Consider the following 14,879-nt stretch of genomic DNA (forward strand, 5'->3'; position numbering starts at 1 on the left):
TCTGTCAAGTCTCCACCCTTTATTCCCAGTTCAAGACTTTGCTCTCAGCTGTTTCTTTTACACAACAGCGAGAATGGGGGTTGGAATGGGTGTTACAGATGTTGGAATGGGAGTTACAGACAGAATTGCAATGCAAAAGAATGTATTATCAAACTGCTAGGGAACAAAGCTTGCTTTGGGGGGGAAAGGGTTCCTCAAAATAAGGCCAAACCTAGTTGTTACTCCCAAATCAAGCAGACCACAGGATCAATGCGCACATGGAAACCAACACTTATGCAAGTTCCACTGGTTCGATGGATCTACTTTAGATAGAATTAACACTGGATTTAGGACTAAATAAATGCTAAAGCCAGAGCATCTGCTCTGTTCAAAGAAAGCATAGGCTGTGGGTAAGGTAAAATTATATTATCTCAACAATTAGATGATTTCATAAATCGTTTGATGTCATCTTCCTTCTAGAAACTAGAATGTACAATGTTTTTATTAAAAGGTTTTCAAAACTATATATGCAAGGCCTTCAAAAATGACATCTGGTATTAATCGATTCTTGTACCGGTTACTGGAAAAATGGGAAATGCAAAAAGGAAAAGTAAGGTGGGGGGAAATCAATTCAGGAGTAAACTTTAGCTTGCCAACACAAAGTAACTTAATTTTCAACTTTCATTTGAAAACTTCTATTGTCCTTTTTCCTGCAACACAAAACCAATACAAATGTAAAACACTTTTATGTAAAGAACAATAACATCTAAAATCCACCCAACAGTGGACCAACTAAGATGCACATAATACCTGTTGCAAGTTTTCGAAGCACCACTGGCTTCATCATCAGACAAAGGTGTTAAAAATCAGTGCACAAAATGGACGTTACAAGCCTTCAAAGCACCACTGGATTCTTCAGCAGGCAAAAGTGTTAAAAACCATATGAAAAAGCAATTCCTTTATAAGACCAACTCAAATGCGCTAAATACATATTGATGCTCCACTGGCTTCTTTATCAGGCAAATGTGTTAAAAATAGGAACAGATATCGCTGTCTCATATGGTTTTTAACGCCTTTGCCTGACGAAGAAGCCAGTGGAGCATCAAAAGCTTTGCAATATGTATTTTGTGCATTTTGCGCATTTGAGTTGGCCCGGTAAAGATATTGCTGTTTGTGGATTTAGGGTGTTATCATACTTTGCTGTGGCCAACACAGCTATTCCTGGATATATTTTCTGGCCTCCTGGGCTTTTTTAGAAAGCTAGCAGTTCCAAATGTGGGATCACTGATGGGTCAACCAATAGAGCATCCAATGCTAATCTTAATCCTGGATGGGAGAGGTGAAGACACCACCATCACCCCATAGACACAATGTTGTGATAGCTATTGTCGATTTTTCGGGCTATGTGGCCATTCAGAAGATGCCAGCCACAGATGCTTGCGAAACGTCAGGAATAAACTCGTCGAGAATATGGCCACATAGCCCAAAAATCCACAAAAAACTATGGACGCCAGCCACGAAAGCCTTCAACTTCACAGTGTTGTGAGTTTGTTCCCACAGGGCTCCAAGGTTGACTCAGCCTTCCATCCTTTCGTAGGCCAATAAAATGAGTATCCAGCTTGTTGGGGGGCAATTGGCTAACACATTGTTAGCACTGCTTAAGCAGTGATTCCCAAACCTTTGGACTTCCACTCCTAGAAGCCCCAGTTAGCTTGGCCAACGGTCAGGAATTCTGGGCACTGAAGTCCAAAACATCTGGGAGACCAAAGTTTGGGAACCACTGGCTTAGAGAGTGCTTAGTTCTCTACGATGCGGTATAGAAATGTATAGTGCTATTGCTATATACACTAGAGAAATAATCAGGTTTGGCACCGCTTTAACTGCCCTGGCTCAAGGCTATGAAATTCTGGGAGTTGGAGTTTGTTCTGGGGCCCAGAGCAGAGCTCCCAGAATTCCATAGCCTTGAAGTTCACACCACCAACAACAAAAACAGGTCTTCAAATGAAGAGGGGCAAAGGAGGCATCAGGCCTATTTGGTGGGTTGTTCTGAAGGGTTGGATCAAGAAGTATTCAAGTTGGTTCCCTCAGTAAGGGAATGGAAAGAAGGGAAAGAAGGAAGGAGAGAAGGGAGGAAGGGAAGAAGGGAAAAAGAGGAGGAGGGAAGAAGAGAGTGAGGGAGGGAAGGAAGGAAGGAAGGGAAGAAGAGGAGGAGGGAAGGAGAGAGGGAAGGAAGGAAGGAAGGAGAGAAGGGAAGAAGAGGAGGAGGGAAGGAGAGAGGGAAAGAAGGGAGGAAGGGAAGAAGGGAAGAAGAAGAGGAAGGAGGTAGGGAGGGAGGGAGGAGAGAAAGAAAGAAAGAAAGAAAGAAAGAGGGAGAGAGAGAGAGAAAGGAAGGATGGAAGGGAGGGAGGGTGGAATGGAAGGAAGGAAGGAAGGTAGGAATGAGGTAAGGAGGGAGAAAAAAGGAAAGGGAGGGAGGGAAGGAAGGGAAAAGGAAGAAGGAAGGTAGGTAGGTAGGTGGGAAGGAGGAAAGAAGGGAGGGAGGGAAGTAAGAAAGGAGGTAAAGAGAGAGGAAAGAGAGGGAGGAAAGAAAAGAGGAGGTAAGAAGGGAGAGAGGAAAGGAAGGGAGGGAGGAAGTAAAGAAAGAAGAGAAGAAAGAAGGGAGGGAGGAAGGAAACGAAAGAAAGTAAGAAGGAAAGGGAAGAAAAGAAAAGAAGAGAGGAAGGAAAGAAAGAAAGAATGGGGGATGAAAGAAAGACAAAAATAAGGAAGGAAGCAAAGTCAGAGACTGAAGAGGGGAAGGGGAGCCCAGGCGAAGAGGCAAAGGCGGGGAGAGCAGCCAAAGCCCGGGCAAATTCTGGGGGCGCGGCGCTTACCTTGACGAAGAGCTCGATGAGGGGCTCCTTGTCGCCCTCCTCCTTCACCCCGTTCACCGGCACCGAGAGCGCCATCCTCCCCCGCCGCGCCGCTTCGCTTCGTCTCGTGCTCTCCTCCTCCTCCTCCTCCTCGAAGCTCCACCGAGCGAAGCTGGACCCAGACTGAAGGCGGCGCCGCAACAGCGGGCTATTTATATCAAGGGGCGGGGCCTCAGCCGCGAAAGAGGCGGGGCTAAGGGGCCAAGCAACTAAAAGTGCGCGAGGGGGGGGAGAAGAGGAAGGGGGACAGTGACCAGTAAAAAGTCGAGGGCGCTGCTTGGTGTCTATATGCTAATGAAAGGGGCGTGGCTTCAAAACATCACTCTGACCCCCCCAAGAAGCAGTTGTTTATTCTGCATTATTGTTGTTGTTGTTGTTTATTTTATTATTATTTTAATACTTAGTATTTAATATTTTAGCTTCCTTAGCAAAGGCTGAAGCCTTAGGAAACTTAAATTACATGCAGGAGGGGGGAAAACAACTGGAGATGTTAGTCAAAGGCCTGCATGTTATTTCAGTCCTTAGTAAAGATGTTATGCTGCTGAGGGAAAGATGTTAACCTTTACTAAGGACCAAAACAATAAAATGCAGGCATCTGACGAACATCTCCAATTATTTCCCCCTCCTGCTTGGTTTGCCACATCTTGCCTGATGAAGAAGAGGCCCATGGAGTTTCGAAAGCTTGCAACAAGTCTATTGTGCATTTCGGTTGGCCAATAAAGGTATCACTGGTGGGGGGGGGGGGTTGTATTTGTTAAATGGCCAAGGCAGCTCCCCTTGCATGTTTTCAATTATTATTATTATTATTTTGCTTTCTTTTTCAAAGTTGGAACTCAAAGCAGCTTACAATTTTAAAAAATATATATACAATTAAAAATATACAAAAATGAACATCAAAATATATCATGAAAAGCTATGGAAGGCTCTTAAAGTCTTGGGAGTGCCACTGCATTTGACCGTATTGATGAGAAATCTGAACTTGGGACAAGAGGCCATCCACAAAAAAGGATACACCAAAGACTGCAGCAACTATATGAGCTCATAGCATTAACTTCTCACACAAGCAAAATTACACTCTGAATTCTGCAGCATGGACTCCAGCCATCCATGGAGAGAGAAATCCCAGAGGTGCAAGCAGGATTCAGGAAGGAAGAGGCACTAGGGACCACATTACAAACATACTGTGGCTAATGGAGCAAACCAAGGAATTCCAGAAGAAAATCAGCATGTGCTTTATAAATTATAGCAAAGCCTTTGACTGCATAGATCAGGAAAGGCTATGGAAGGCCCTTAAAGACATGGGAGTGCCAACATATCTGATATTCCTGATGAGGAATCGGTACTCAGGGCAAGAGGCCACTGTCAGAACACAACGTGGAGAAACAGAATGGTTCCCAAGTCAGACAAGGCTGCATCTTATCACCCTACTTGCTCAACATACTGTAAGAAAAGCAGGCTTGGATATAGAGGAAGGAGGAACGAAGATAGGATGAAGGAACACCAACAGCCTAGGCTATGCGGATGACACCATATTACTAGCAGAAAACATCACAGAGTTGGGGAAATGACTAAGGAAAGTCAAAGAAGAAAGTACAAAGGCAGGCTTAATGCTGAACAAAAAGAAAAGAAAAATAATGACCTTAGTAGAAATACATAGATTCAACCTAGACAATGAAGAAATCAAAACAGTAGTTCCCGTAACTTGGACCAAACATTGATCAGGACAGAGACTTCAGTCAAGAAGTAAGAAGAAGACTTGGAATAGGAAAGGCAGCCATGAAAGAGCTAGACAGGATCGAAAGAGGAAAGCTATGCAACTGAGCAATAAAGTCAGAATAGTCCAAGCCATCGTATTCCCCATCACCATGTTTAGATCCGAAAGCTGGACAGTGCAGAAAACACATAGGAAAAGAATCAACTCACTTGAGATGTGGTGCTAGAGAAGAGAGCTGAGGAGACCCTGGATGGTCAAAAAGGCAAACAGATGGGTCCTTGAACAGATCAGACCAGAAGCTAAGATGTCGAAACTGAGGCTGTCATATTTTGGGCACAGCATGAGAAGGCATGACTCACTCAGAATGACATTAATGCTTGGGATGGTGGAGGGAAGTAGAAAGAGAGGAAGACCGCAGATCATAGAATCATAGAGTTGGAAGAGGCCACAGGGGCCATCCAGTCCAACCCCATTCTGCCATGCAGGAACTCTCAGTCAAAGCATCCCCGACAGATGGCCATCCAGCCTCTGCTTAAAGACCTCCAAAGAAGGAGACTCCACTACACTCTGAGGAAGGAGTGTGTTCCACTGTTGAACAGCCCTGTCTGTGGATAGACTCTATTAGGGAGCAGAGCAAGTGGAGGACAGAGGAGCTTGGAGATGTCTCATCTACAGGGTTGCCATGAGTCAGGGCCAACTCAAAGTCAGTTAACAACAACAACATGAAGGGAACTACCAGGATGTCCACATGTCCATCTGTGAAAGATATGATCAGTGCAAGACATATTGCAGAAATAATCCAGTCTGAGACCACTTTAACTGCCCTGGCTCAGTGCTAAGGAATCTTGGGAATTGAAGCTTATTGTGGCACTGGAGCTCTCTGACAGGGAAGGGTAAATGCCTCACAAAACTACGGTTCCCTGAATTCCCTAGCATGGAGCCAGGGCAGTTAAAGTGGTCGCAAGCTGGATTATTTCTGCAGTGTGTTTTGGACCATAGATGCTTCAGACAGAGACTTTTAATTCACAATCTCCCTGTCCTATGTACAAAATTTGATAGGGTTCGGACAACTTGCCATTCACTTTTCAGTCTCTTGTATTTTCCCACTACTGCCTTCATCCTTTTTTCCTTCCCACCAAACAAAGAAATCTATTAAAGAAGAAAAGGCAGAATAGCTGCATGGTGCTTTCTTATTGGGACAACTAGGAGCAGGTCTGTTCAGAAGCATTTACTGTGTCTGACACATGGGTAGCTCATATAGCAACTTGTGTTGCCATTGCTCTTGATTTCCAACAAACTTCAGGGAGAGAGGACCACAACTGAGTGACAGAGAGTATTTTGATTGACTCCCAACTGGCATAAATTCCCATCCTATTTTTGATCTTCAAGTCTCTATCCTGCCAATCCCATCCTGCCTTCAGTTATAAATCTGGTCATACATTTAAACCTTAACCTCTTACTCTGTTTCTATAAATGGTGCTTATACCGCACCCAGTGCTAATTTGGGATTGAAAATTTTGTTTTTCTATACAGAATAAACTTTCTATTTTCCTGCTTAAGGCAGTGGCAGGCATAGGACGCCAAAGCACAGTGAACTGGCTTGATGACCAATGACTTAACGTCTGGGACCAACCACCGCATGAGGCTAGTTTGGCAAAGATGGGATAGGAAACTGACTTCCACCACACGGCAGGATTGGAAGATGTAAAAATGGTACAGAACAACTGTTGTTGGACCAATGACTGAATGCCCCAGATGATATACTGTACAATCTAACCGATGTTAGAACTTGACTGAAAAGCGCCAGCTGCATTTAGGATGTAATACCAGAAAGGTATAGATTATTTATTTAGTCAATGAATGAATGAATATTGAATTGTAATTTATGTTCTGCCTTTTCTCCAGTCTGCATTGCTCTCCTCCATTCTGCTTCATCCTGACAACAGTATTGTGGGGTAGATCAGGCTGAGAAAGGAAGAGATAGGCACAAGGCTGCTCAGTGAATATTGGGCCCGAACAGACAGGCCAAAATAAAGCTGCTTCAGGTCACTTTGAGGTATGCTGTTTAAATGACACACACATCTTAAGAGGCCAGAAGCTGCACCAAGACTGCACTTAAGACTGGAGCATGGCTTTGGAGTGGTTTCCGTCCTCTTAGGATACATGATTTATTTAAACACCATTCCTCGAAAGTTACCTGAAGCAGCTTTATTTTGGCCTGCCTGTTTGGGCCCATTATTACTTAAATTGCAGGGGTCCCAACAGAACACTCACAAATTGAATTCAAAGGGGAAATTAGTTTAGCTCAATTGGAAGCAGTCAGAAAGTTTTGGTTACGGAAAGCCCAGGTCTCAGCCTTTGCATAACAGTCCCAAGAACTAAAACTCTTGAGAGTGCAAAGTACAACTTAGGCCTGTTACACACAGGCCAAAATAAAGCTGCTTCGAGTCACTTTGGAGGTATGGTATTTCAATGATGCATGCGTCCTAAGAGTCCAAAAGCCACACCAAAGCTGCACTCCAGTCCTTAGAACTGGAGTGTGGCTTTGGTGCAGCTTTTGGACTCTTAGGACGCATGCATCATTGAAATACCATACCTCCAAAGTGACTCGAAGCAGCTTTATTTTGGCCTGTCTGTAACAGGCCTTCGTTTTATTGATTAAGAGCAAAGGGAGAAAGTCACAATTCCCACAATGGCACGCGCACACACAAGAATTAACAGAATTAAAGGTATGTAGCTTGCAGCTAGGTTGAGGTAAGGCAATGCTTTACCAGTGGAGCTCCAATCAGGGGATGGTGGAAGTGACAGTGGCTAAGCAAGGCTGCCTGAAAAAGACAGGGCCAGCCAGCCTGTGTTGAGTGGACAATATGAAACCCAGCAGTATTCCTACGTGATTCAAGACTGAATCAATATGTGCCAAGGCAGGCTTTTTATAGAGTCTTGAGGCAGTTGGGCAGATCTTCCAAGAATCCCCAAAACAATGGGATTCCCACCTGGTTGATGGTTTTAACTTCAGAGTTACAAAAGGAATAATGGCAGAGACATTGATTTAGCCAAGCTGTAATAAGATCAGGACAACCCCAGTCTGTGACCTTCAGGAGGAAATGCAGGGAGTGGGAAGCAACAATGTGCAGTAATAAAGTTACAGGTGCCCTTTCCATATGCCCTTAGATCTCTAACTAGTCAGATGTTCACTTAAAGGTCATCTGACATGTCCAGGTTCATGCTTATGGCCTTGCTGTAACTGCTATTATAATAAAATATTTTTTAAAAAAAATGTACCCCAAAATAATGCAGGGTATGATAACAGTATCATAACAGGGATGAACCTGTCCTTTCTGTGATTCAGCCAAACTCTAACTGCTGCACTGCACTGGCTCTTGGTGCTACCTATAGTAGCGTTGGGGAAACTGATACATCAACTATTGGACTCCTGTTGCAACCATCTTTACACAGCCTAGCCCATTGTGATGGATGATGGGAGCAGTAGTTCATTAAGATCTGAAGAGCCTCAGTTTTCTCTGCCCCTGAGCTACAGAGCTATCTCACAATATATTACCCTGAAATGTAAGTCAATAAAATTCTCCAGAATTCATGTCAACAGAAGGGCAAAAATGGGAGAGGGTCACAAGCAGAATGTTTGTAGGAAAAGGGACAACCACCTTTATGCATTGAGCTTGGGACAGTTCTTTCCCAATCTAGTTTACTTCTCTCTGGCTTCTATGAGGCCAAGCATACTGTATATACTCATGTATAAGTCTAGAAATTTTAGTCACAAATTTGAGTGTCAATGTAAGTACTGTACTGTAAGTACTCTTATTTTAAAAAAGGAACCAACTCCTGGTGAAAGGCAAAAATGTAGTCTGTCCTAGAATCACTGACCCTCCCATTCTCTCATCCATCCAGCCTTTATTGTTGTACAAACATGCCTGCTAGAATATTGTAAGTTGTTTGGCATTGTTTTCCTTTGCATCATCCTTTAGATCCTTTGTTACATGCCCCTTGACTTATCCATGGGTCATATCAAAATCTATAATTTTGACCCACAAAACATGTCATCAACTTATACATGAGGTCGACTTATAGTCAAGTATATACAGTAAATGAATATTGCAAATAAATCACAATTAAAGTCCAATTTGAAAAAAAACACAATGTTGTTGTATGCCTCCAAGTCATTTTTTACTTATGGCAACTGTATTGTAGGGTTTTCTTGGCAAGCTTCTTCAGAGGGGGTTTGTCATTGCCATCTTCTGAGGCTGACAGAGTGACACTTGCCCAAAGTTACCCAGTGGGTTTTATGCTCAAGTGGAGAATTCAACCCTGATATCCAGAGCTCAAATTGCTATGTCACACTGGCTCTCCAAGCAACAATACAACAAATTATATATTAAATTGAGCACATATCAAATGTCCTAAAACTTCCATGCTTCTTCTAATGAGATGTCAATACAGGGCTGGATTGCAGAACTGTTCTGTATGTGCTGCTCAGTAGTATAGCAACTTTGGAGGCAAATCTTAAGGCCCCTCCAGACTATCACCCCCATGCACTTGGCAAACAAGAACCAATGTGTCCTAGTGGTTAAAAAGTCCAGAAATATTCAGGTTCATATCGTCACTCAAACATAAAGGTCATTGTGAGTGCTTGGACCAGTCCACCTCACCTGTTAGGATAAAGCAAGGGAGCAGGAGAACCACACAGACCATCTTAAATCCTTGGAGAAATGTAAGATATGTATAAAATAAGAATTAGAAAGTCTCAGAGAGGTTTTGGAAGGAGGGTCCATTGTGCTTTGCGTCAAAAGGCATTGTGGAGCTATTCTGTCGTCCCTTCCTTAACATGTTCTGTGGAAAAGAAGACATTTTAAAAGGGGGAAACACTGGGGTGTTACAAACTGAAGATGTTGCCATGTGTTTGTTTTCTACTCTTATATCCTACCTTTTCCTCGGTAAGGATAAAGTGGCCTATATGCTCCTGCTACCTTTATCCTCATAGAAACAACTCTGTAAGGTAGGCCAGCTGAGAAAATGACTCAAGTGAGTTTCATGGCTAATGGTTTGAACCTGGTTGTAAAAGTTGCAGCATTCCATGAATGAAGCAGGGCCATTTCACAATCAAAGTAGTTTCAACAGTTTAACTCTGCTATCAAAGGCCCTCTCCAGACGGGCCCTTTGCGGCACGTCCATGACGTGCTAGGGTTACCTTGGGGCGTTGCATGCACACGCCCCGTAACCCTAACACGTTGTGCACGCGTCACCATTACTCAGCGCCTTACACACGGCGCACGTAACTGTTACGTCGCAGCTGCGCAGCTTCCGTACAGAGGTGTGCAGCTGCAATGTATATGCGTCGTCTTTGGCGCTTTGTGGCGCAGCAAAAAGGAGCTGCTTTTTGAGCTCTTTTTCTGCTGCGTGGCTGTGCCACGCAATTTGTATGCTGCGGCACAGCTGTGCAGCAGAGAGAGGCGCCGAGGAGGCGCCTCTTCTGGGTGGTCTGTACCCCACCAAAGTTAGAAAATCATGCAATACTTATCACACAATATTGTTGCTGCTTTACTGTTAGAGTTTCCCTTTTCATTGATGGGGGTCACCCATCAATAAGCTCCAAAACATGCTGCTGTAACATTTGTCCTCAAGTATCATAGTTTTTGCACATGGTAATTCCAGTACTGGGCAGTCAAATGGCGTTGGCATCTCCTCCTCTCCTCCTGTTCCAGAGCAGGCTGATTTTTTAAAACTTTTTCTTTTATCCTCAACACACACCCCTCTACTTGCCAAAAAGATATATATGAGTTTCTCCTTGTGAGGAGACTGTCATTTTTTTTAAGCAGGTGGTGGGCAGAGAAGCCCCACCACCGCCATCGGCTAAGCAAGAAGGACACAGTTCCCTGTTCCTCTTAAAGAAAAAGTTATTCTGAAATTGAATTACAAATAAAAAATTAAATTAATAGCATGTTGAGTTGGGCATAGAGCAGGGACATGGGGTTAGAAGGGAATGAAAAAGAGAGCATGCAGGGACCTTTCATGGTGCAGAAATCCCTGTTGCGTTCCTAAAAAGAGGTATAGTAATCAAAGCTCCAAAGCTGGTACGTTTTCATTCTCCTCTAATGACACTGCAGACGAGACCAAGGTTCCTGTGATAAAAGTCCAAAGCTTCATCTGGAAGTGCCTCAACACAGTAGGATTTATTTTGAGTAAACAGATGCTGTCAGTGTGTGCTGAACTAGCTCATAAATTGTGACTTATTTTTAACCTCTTATCAGCAGACTTGACCCCAGCTGGCAGCAAATCTCGCAATCACTCACCACCACTGACTTGTTTTCCTCCTTTCATGAACAGGAATCCATAGCATGTTGGCATACAAAGTAGCTACCAGCCAGGATATTTCTTGCCAGCTGCATTCCCTGCTTTCTCTGGCATCCCTTGAACTCTTTTAATTGTTGTTGTAGTCTACATCTCCTTGTGATCCAGTAAATTCATTTTCTACCGGCTCTCACACGCTAAGTTATGAGGTTGGTGGAATGGAACTACAACTCTGAGAATCCCTATCCAGCATAGCTTTGACCATGCTGGCTCCAGGATTTTAAGATCTGTAATCCAAAAATGCAATTCCTCTAGCACAGTGATTCCCAAGCTTTGGTCTTCCCAGTGTGTTGGACCTCAGGTCTCAGAATCCATTGGCCAAGATGTCTAAAGAGCTGGGAGCAGAAGTCCAAAACACCTGGTAGACCAGAGATTGGGAATCACTGCTCAAGTGAGAGAGTAGGAATGGAAAACCTTTGCAAATCTTTGCTTTCTCCTGCATTCTGTTGTTTTTCAATTTCAAATTCTTTCCATCAGATTTATGAAGAAATTTGTGACCGTGGGTCAAAAAGAAACCAAATGAAGCTCAACCCATTGTTGTTAGCTCTCCTCAAGTCAACTTCGACTCATGGCAACCCTGTGGATGAAACGTCTCCAAGACCCAATGTCCTCATCCACTCTGCTTAGGTTTTTCAGGGCCAGGCCGTGTCCTCCTTGACTGACTCTAACCATCTACTGCCATCCACCTTTCATAGTATTGTCTTTTCTAATGATTCATTTTTTCCTCATGATGTGCCCAAAGTACAACAGTCTCAGTTTAGTCATCTTCACCACCAAGGAAGTTGCAAACTTGATCTGTTCTAGAACCCATTTGTTTGACTTATTGGCCATCCATGGTATCAACAGCACTGTTCTCCAGCACCACAGCTTAAATGAGTTTATTTTCTTCCTATCTGCCTCTCTATCTGTCTGTCTGTCTGTCTCTCCCCCCCCCCCCGTGTGTGTGTGTGTGTGTGTGTGTTTGCCTCTCCATATTCGCTAGGGTTAGGGGCACAAGACCCCTGTGAATATGGAAAAACCGCAAATAACAAAACCACCATGTTTTTACCTGAGAGTACACCTCTCTAGGAATCTCAAGTTCCTCCAGTGCAACTCTGTGGCCAACATCCGACAGACACTGACCATATAACTGTGCAGGAGAAGCTACAAATCCCTAGTAGAGTATTCTCTCTAGGAATCTCTAGGTCTTCCAGTGCAACTTTTAGTTAAAGTTGACCATAGAGTTGCACTGGAGGACTTAGAGATTCTTAGAGAAAACATATTAATCAAATCCGTGAATAATCAAATGTGCAAAAATCGAAGCGGCAAATATGGAGGGATGAGTGTGTGTGTGTGTGTGTGTGTGTGTGTATGCAAAATTTTAAACAGTAGCATACAAATGCAAAAGCAGGCAAGTGTTAGTTTGTGGGGAAAACCATAGGGGGAAAAATACTTTTGGAAGTGGTATTGTGTGCCTTCGTGTTCCCAATGTCGGTGGGGAGTGGAGGTGGTTCCATAATAGCATCGCTATGTCATTTTGTCATTATGGCTTCCTTTTTAAAAAAAAAAAAAAAAAAGCACGACTAGCAGAAAATAATCTAAATGGCATTGTCATTTTTCAAGTGCAAGCAAGCAAACATGGGAAATAACACCACTGAAGTGGAAATAGCATGAAAGAGTGCCTTGGCTACCTTTCCAGGCACAGGACAAGAGGTTTTCAAATGGGACGACCCAAAACAAAGGACTAGTGTGATGAGCTCCTCTGTTCTATAGAAAAAGCACAGAGACATGCATCCTTAATTCCATCAGGCTCTTGTCAAAGGCACAGACACCTGACCACCTGAGCAGGAAAATACACTATTTGCATATTATACTGCTCACACAGACAAATCTGTGGCTTTTCCAAAGAAAGAGCAAGTGAAAAATAGCCATTGTACTTTTATAAGAGAAGAAACCAGGATTCGTGTTCACACTCAGAATGTATACTTTTAGCAATGCATTTATATTTGATATGCTAGATTTTTTCTTTCAATGCACAGACATTTAAAGGCCACAGCCATCTTTCAATTTGCACTTTAGCATACAGGGATCAATTTGGCTTTCACGTTGTAAGCCGCTTACAGAGTGTTAGTTCACTGATAACCGTTATAGAAATGTATTTGATATTATAATTTTGTACTTGTAGCATCTTCTGACAGATTCAAGACTAAAATGTGTCTAATTTTAAATTAATCAATGCCTTTCTAGAACACAAAATCACATGGGGGGGAAAGCAAGACAAAGTGTTTGAGTATCTGTAATTATAAATAAAATAAGTTGCTTACATTTTGAAATGGGAATATGTTTGTGCAATGTGCTGGAATTAAGCTAAATGCTTAAGGGAGACAATAATGTCCCTTGAACCAGGTCAATATTCACCAAGTGATGTTTTTACTATCATCTGAATATTTAGATGTAATGAGAATTGAATTAGGAATCTCAACAGGTCTGTGTATTTTTTAATTTGAATCAGAACTCCACTGTTGGCCAGGGACCCCACTCCATGACATTTATGCAGTTTAAATTCGCTCCCATAAGATGACACTGTTACTCCAGAACTGCCACCAGGAAGGAATCCAAAGGCCATTGAGAAGCTGTTCTCTCTGTACTGTGTGTATTGTGTACCTTCAAATTGTTTCCAGTTTCTGACAAACCTAAGGTGAGCCTATCTTGGGATTTTCTTGGCAAGTTTTGTTCAGAGGAGGTTTGCCATTGCCTTCCCCTGAGGCTGAGAGCATGTGACTTGCCAAAGGTCATCCAGTAGATTTCATGACGAAGCGGGGAATCGAACCCAGGATCTCCAGATCTGTAGTACAACACTCAAACCACTACCACTCCCCTCTCTCTGCAGGAGGAAAATTATAGTAAGAAGACAGCCAACCTAGAAAAGGAATCAACTTTCAGGTGCCCTGGGAATTAAGCATTTCAAACATCAAAACTCCAAGAATAGAGAATGCTTCCAAATGACTGAGTTTAAAGTGCTGTCAAAGGGTGGACTGTTGAATATCGCTGCTGCTGTTTTGCCCCAGAAAGACTCTGCAGCAGTTGCTTTCCATGTGGAGAGCAGAACATGTGCTTTCAGACTCGACAACCTATTATGCCCCAGAATCATGGAAAGAGATAGAGACAAAGAGAGCATTGTGCGAGGGCTTCCTTGTTCAGGGCTTGGTCCCTGGCACCAAGGCCCAGCAGGAGATCTAGGCTCACAAAAAGTATTGATGCAGCCCTGCCTCCTACTGTAGAACATCCTCAACGTTGTGCTGAAATAATTTGTTAGGGAAATCTTGGCATTAAAACAGGCAAATGTCCTTATTCGTATGAGTTGTGTTCCATCATGGATAAACTTCTTGCTGCGGACAAGTCTGTAATGCTGAAATTCTCCCTATATAGCTTAGTTTCCCAAATCATTTTGCCTCCCATTTTGCTGCACCTTCCCCTTCAAAAGTGTGCAGCAATGTGGGGAAGAACCATAGCTCTGTCCTGAAAGACATATTTGGCCAGGTGGATGGAATAAACAAAGCAGTTCAAGATGGCCACAACAGCTTTGTTCTGGGACCAAAGGCATTTTATACAAACATTACTGATCCCAATGCTGATTTGCAATTCCTTGGAGCAACCAGGCAGATAGCTGTATGTAAATAAAGCTCTCCTAGCTGATCATTGATCTCTGGGATCGGCCTGTCTTCTGACTCTGCATTAATAGAGATGGTCCTTTAAATATTCATTTAGATTTGCAAAACATGCTGAACATACATGGACATTCTTTACCAACACATGCATACTGGTGGGCTTTATATTATGTTACTGGGTTGTGAAAGCAAAGTCATCCCAATTGCCATTCCCTATCTATATGCTAACTGGTCTTAGAGAAAGCCTGTTTCCAATTAGAACAA

General features: G+C 43.1%; 1 protein-coding gene across 1 annotated transcript in view; it reads right to left on the minus strand.

Annotated features, from left to right (window-relative positions):
- The window catches only part of CLIC4 (CLIC family member 4), a 61,669-nt gene extending 58,672 nt beyond the window's left edge, over positions 1 to 2,997 (minus strand). The window contains exon 1 of the mRNA XM_089478179.1: positions 2,853 to 2,997. Within this exon, the coding sequence (XP_089334305.1) occupies positions 2,853 to 2,927 (75 nt within the window). The 5' untranslated portion in view covers positions 2,928 to 2,997. The remainder of the gene's footprint in view (positions 1 to 2,852) is intronic.
- Between the last annotated feature and the right edge of the window lie 11,882 nt (positions 2,998 to 14,879).

The sequence above is a fragment of the Sceloporus occidentalis genome, unplaced genomic scaffold, assembly GCF_023333645.1.
Source record: "Sceloporus occidentalis isolate IW3139 unplaced genomic scaffold, rSceOcc1.0.p SCAF_13, whole genome shotgun sequence".
Classification (NCBI taxonomy): domain Eukaryota; kingdom Metazoa; phylum Chordata; class Lepidosauria; order Squamata; family Phrynosomatidae; genus Sceloporus; species Sceloporus occidentalis.